This window comes from Symphalangus syndactylus, chromosome Y (genome assembly GCF_028878055.3).
Source record: "Symphalangus syndactylus isolate Jambi chromosome Y, NHGRI_mSymSyn1-v2.1_pri, whole genome shotgun sequence".
Lineage (NCBI taxonomy): Eukaryota > Metazoa > Chordata > Mammalia > Primates > Hylobatidae > Symphalangus > Symphalangus syndactylus.
In genome coordinates this window covers 20728174-20732769 of record NC_072448.2, presented here as the reverse complement: position 1 = coordinate 20732769, position 4596 = coordinate 20728174, and the positions used below count along the sequence as shown (strand labels likewise).

The 4596-nt window shown below is 51.3% G+C and overlaps 1 protein-coding gene across 1 annotated transcript; it reads left to right on the top strand.

Annotated features, from left to right (window-relative positions):
- Positions 1-326: 326 nt before the first annotated feature.
- On the top strand, positions 327-2997 carry LOC129476681 (testis-specific Y-encoded protein 3-like). The gene is given in 7 exon segments (XM_055269556.1): positions 327-369; positions 372-802; positions 1408-1485; positions 1614-1725; positions 1826-1971; positions 2079-2160; positions 2856-2997. Coding segments are annotated over 7 exon segments (915 nt in total). The 3' UTR covers positions 2879-2997.
- The last annotated feature ends 1599 nt before the right edge of the window (positions 2998-4596 follow it).

The window sequence follows — 4596 nt, the reverse complement described above, 5'->3', positions numbered from 1 at the left end:
TTGCACACTCAGGATGTCAGGGCACAGGGCTGCCATGCCCACACTTCCACAGGCCACGCAGCACGCCTGTGCCCGGACGCCGAGCTACCTACCCGGCACAAGCTCCAAGGGCTTCCCGGAGGAGGCTTGGGGAGGCGAGGCGGCGGGGGGGAAGGGTATGGGCGGAGCGGGGCTGGAGATGCAGTCCCGCCAGTGGCTGTGCCGCCCAGGGAGACACCCACCGCCCTCCCATTGATTGGCCACGATGGCAGGAAGGCGGTCACATCGGGGCGGCTCCCTGCGCCCTTCGCGCGCAGTCCCTTAGGGGGCGCCTGGAAGCCCCGCGCATGCGTCCTGAGGGCCCGCTGACCCACGGGTGCAATAAAGCCCGTGGCAGGGTTCCTGTGGCTTGGGTCCGGCAGCACAGGCCTCGGTCAGTGGGAGTGCGGAGGAGGGCACCGTCTTCAGGATGGAGGCTCTACAGGAGGGGGCGGCCGGGGTGGAGAGTGAGCAGGCGGCTTTGGGGGAGGAGGCGGTGCTGGTGTTGGACGACATCATGGCGGAGGTGGAGGTGGTGGCCCAGGAGGAGGGCCTCGTGGAGCGGCAGGAGGAGGCCCAGCGGGCACAGCCTGGCGCTGGGCCCATGACCCCAGCGTCTGCACTGGAGGAGCTGCTGGCCGTTCAGGTGGAGCTGGAGCCGGTTAATGCCCAAGCCGGGAAGGCCTTTTCTCGGCAGAGGGAAAAGATGGAGCGGAGGCGCAAGCCCCACCTCGACCGCAGAGGCGCTATCATCCAGAGCGTCCCTGGCTTCTGGGCCAATGTTGTATCCTTCTCAGTGTTTCTTCTGCCTTTCCGGTGGAGAGGTGCTCTAGGGGAGGTGTCAGTAACTTATGGGCAGCTCGGCGTCGATGTGACTATTTGGGAAACAGAGGTGAGTTGCCCCGAACAAATGTGGCTGTGGAAAGCCGGAGCAGGCTTGGGTACTCTTTTCCTGCATGCGGCAGAGAAACCCTTGGTGATGCCGAGCAGCAGACGTTTGGGGCATCTTTTTGAAGAGCAGAAGCGAGTTCAGACCAGAATAGGTTTTTGTGTGAATCAAGCTACTTTGAAGGGAGTGTGATTGCTCCCCCTTGCTAGTCTGCTCTGGGACTGGGCGTCTTCGGCTATAAGCAGATTCTGCCACTCCTCAGACACCAGCAACTCTGCACATCACGCCTCCCCACGTCAGTGCAGTCACCCTCATAATTATACCTGCTCTGCGAACCCAAGAGGCCTTAGTTTAGGGGGAGGGGGAGGCGAAAGGAGGTCATACGTGGATGCAGATCTGAGAAATCCCGTACCCCAGCCTCTGGGTGCTCTTAGGCCTTCTTCCCTGTTGCTCGTAGCTTTTCCTTCCATGGCATGTAAAGGCTCTTTGACCTAAATCAGATTGCAAACCACCCCCAGATGTCAGCCCTGATCACTGAGCAAGATGAAGACATGCTGAGCTACATGATCAACTTGGAGGTGAGGCCAGGAAGACTGAGGTTAGAGGGTTTAGCGGGGGAGGGTAAGGGAAATAATTCATTCCTGTAAGCAACAGTGGGCACCTCACCCAAAAAGGTATTTAAGCTTTCTGCACCTTGTCCTGACAGGTGGAAGAAGTGAAGCATCCCGTTCATCTCTGCAAGATCATGTTGTTCTTTCAGAGTAACCCCTATTTCCAGAATAAAGTGATTACCAAGGAATATCTCGTGAACATCACAGGTGCCAGGTGGCTCCCAGGATGGGTAGTGTAAGGAAGATGTGGGTGGATCATTGCCAAGGTGATCCAGCCCCCTTCCCACAAAACCTCCTGTCTCTGTAGAATACAGGGCTTCTCATTCCACTCCAATTCAGTGGTATCCGGATTATGAAGTTGAGGCCTATCGCCGCAGACACCACGACAGCAGCCTTAACTTCTTCAACTGGCTTTCTGACCACAACTTCGCAGGGTCTAATAGGATTGCTGAGGTGGGTCCTCACTGGGAAACATCAGGAATGACCCCGGTGTGTTCCCAGCTGCTTGGGTCACCAGTCTGAGCCCTGATGAGGCCTTTCCCGATTGATTCCCCTGACAGATCCTATGTAAGGACGTGTGGCGCAATCCCCTGCAATACTACCAGAGGATGAAGCCACCTGAAGAGGGAACAGAGATTTCAGGTGAGCCGTTCAGTTGGAACTGGAGCTGTTTGATGCCCAGGAGAAGGGGTGGACACACCTGCCTATTCAGGGAGCCTGGGCGCTCATTTCAGAAATGTAGACATTGAGGCTCCTTTCATACATGTAGAAATTCCTTGAGAGGAAGACAGAGAGCGACAGAATCCAGGACATTCATGGCATTGGGCTGCAAAAGGCACATTTAGAGACTGCACTGCAAAGCAGGTTATAGCTGTGGAGTCTTAAGCCCAGGGGAGCATAGTCCATTTCCAGAATCACTGAGAAGTAAAGCTGAAAATCATTCACTTCAATATGTGGCCCTTGATTCCATGGCCATCAACCCCACCAGCACTCATCCAACAAACCCCATAAGATTGGGCTCCCTCAGTGTGCCTCGTGGTCATCCTTGCCCCAGACCACAAAGGACTCTTTAGATTGATGGATTTCCTTAAGCTATTGCCCCATGAGATTTCTGTGTGCTTTTAGTGTACAATGCATCTTGTTAGCCGACTCCCCTCACAGAGAATACTGGGAAAGGGAAAGGTATTGCAGAGAACAATTGGTAACACATGGTAGGAGGAAGTTTAAGCGATCACAAATAGGGAAGGGATATCCTTTTCTCAGCGGGCCCTACAATTGAAACATTTCAAAGTATGGCTCAGAGAAGTGCGTTTTGACATGCATTTGTGTTTCTCTAGGGGACTCCCAGATGCTGAGTTGAATATGATGGAGCATCGGACTTTACCTAAAACAGCAGAACTCCTGAAAACTTACTACAGTATGCAGGATGTCAGTACTCACGGTCTTATGCGCGGGAACTAAAGGAAAAACAGATCCAGTCACAAAAAATCAGAAAGGCAGGGGGGTAAACTTGGATTGTATGGAGTGAAAAATAAACATTCTCAAGGATGTGTGACTCTGTATTTGTGTGTGTGTGTGTGTGTGTGTGTGTGTTTGTGTGTGTGTGTGTTTTTCCCCTGGATTCAGGTGTCATAAGGAATTGATCAATCAGTATGCTTTATTTTCTTCATGGAAATGACCAGTGTGTGTTGGAGCTTGGCCTCTAAATTTGTAGAGTGAGTGGGTGTGGAATGTGTTGGGATTCTTTCTACAGGACATAGTTCGGGAGGTAAAAGCAAAAGACAGCTTGGTTGGAGGCTTGCTTCGTCCTGTAGAGGCAGAGGTAATTCAAGGAAAGGGGTTAATGGGCACTAAGGTTTCCAGGGCCCGGTTTGCTGGGATCTCCAAAATCCTTCATTTTGGGTATCATCATACAGAATAGATAAGCAGAGGATGATGGAAATCTTAAAGTTCACTTTCGTGTTGAACCGACATGTTCTTTTAAAGGTGAACGCATAATCCTTTTCTGGGACAATGAGCCTCTCAGGACTTCTCACGCCTCATGGTGAAAAGAAATGGGCATGTAAGGTGTATGGATGGACTGTGGGAAAGGTGACGGAGGCATGTGGGAAGGCATTCAGGATATGCTTTTTGGCATAGATGACTAAGGGAAAAGAGAATCTTGCAGAAGTGAGGGGAAAGGGGTTGGATTTGCGGAATATAAGATTGCTGGAGAATCCACGCATGGACTGTCTTGTCACTTGATGACCCAGGATATGGACACTCTTGTTGATGTTTACATCTTTATTTGGGTTAAGCTTTCCTCCAAGATTTTGTGTTAGGTGAAGATCCAATAGTGTATGTTGCTAACAACATTACAAGTGCATTTTGTGCTCTTGCAAACTCTAGTGAGGCTCTATTCTCCCCAGTGATTGGCACTGCAGATTGTTTCTGTAGCCCACGGCCCTTTAATTTTCTGTGGCCTTTGCAGCACACTTTGCCTAAGGTTAATAATGTAAAGTAATATAATTTTAGAGTATGTGTTGCAAGCTTCACACAGGAGGACAAAACATTACCGTTTTCATTCACGAGTGGGTGCCTGCTTCCCAGGAAGACCCACTTGTGTGTATCTGTGCACAAGACGAGGGGTCGCCTCTGTCACGGATGGGGGAGTAGGATTTTGGTGTCGGGGGCAGCACTTTCTTCCCTGTTCCCAAATAAAACAGTTCCAACATAAGCATCCATGTTGGGCACACACTAATAGAGTGCTAACATTCCTGTCCCGTATGGACAGTGGTCAGCACGGCTTCTGTGAGAAGAGCTGTGTTGTTTCAGGGAAGAGGGTTCGGCAGTCAAAGTTCATGAATCTCTTGTGCTGCCTTCAATACGCATTCCACACCTCCTGCTCGGTATCAGCAGTGGAGCTTTGAAAATCTATAGGCCAGTTTTGCCCCTGCTCCTATGGGGACAGCTGAAGCTCTGGAGCGGGAGTCCTGTCTTTCTCTGACTACTGTCCCCATGACCCACAAACAGGAGAAACAGGTTTTCTCAGCAAATTATTCTGAAAACAGTGGGAACCCTTTGGCCCCCTCAAGCTGC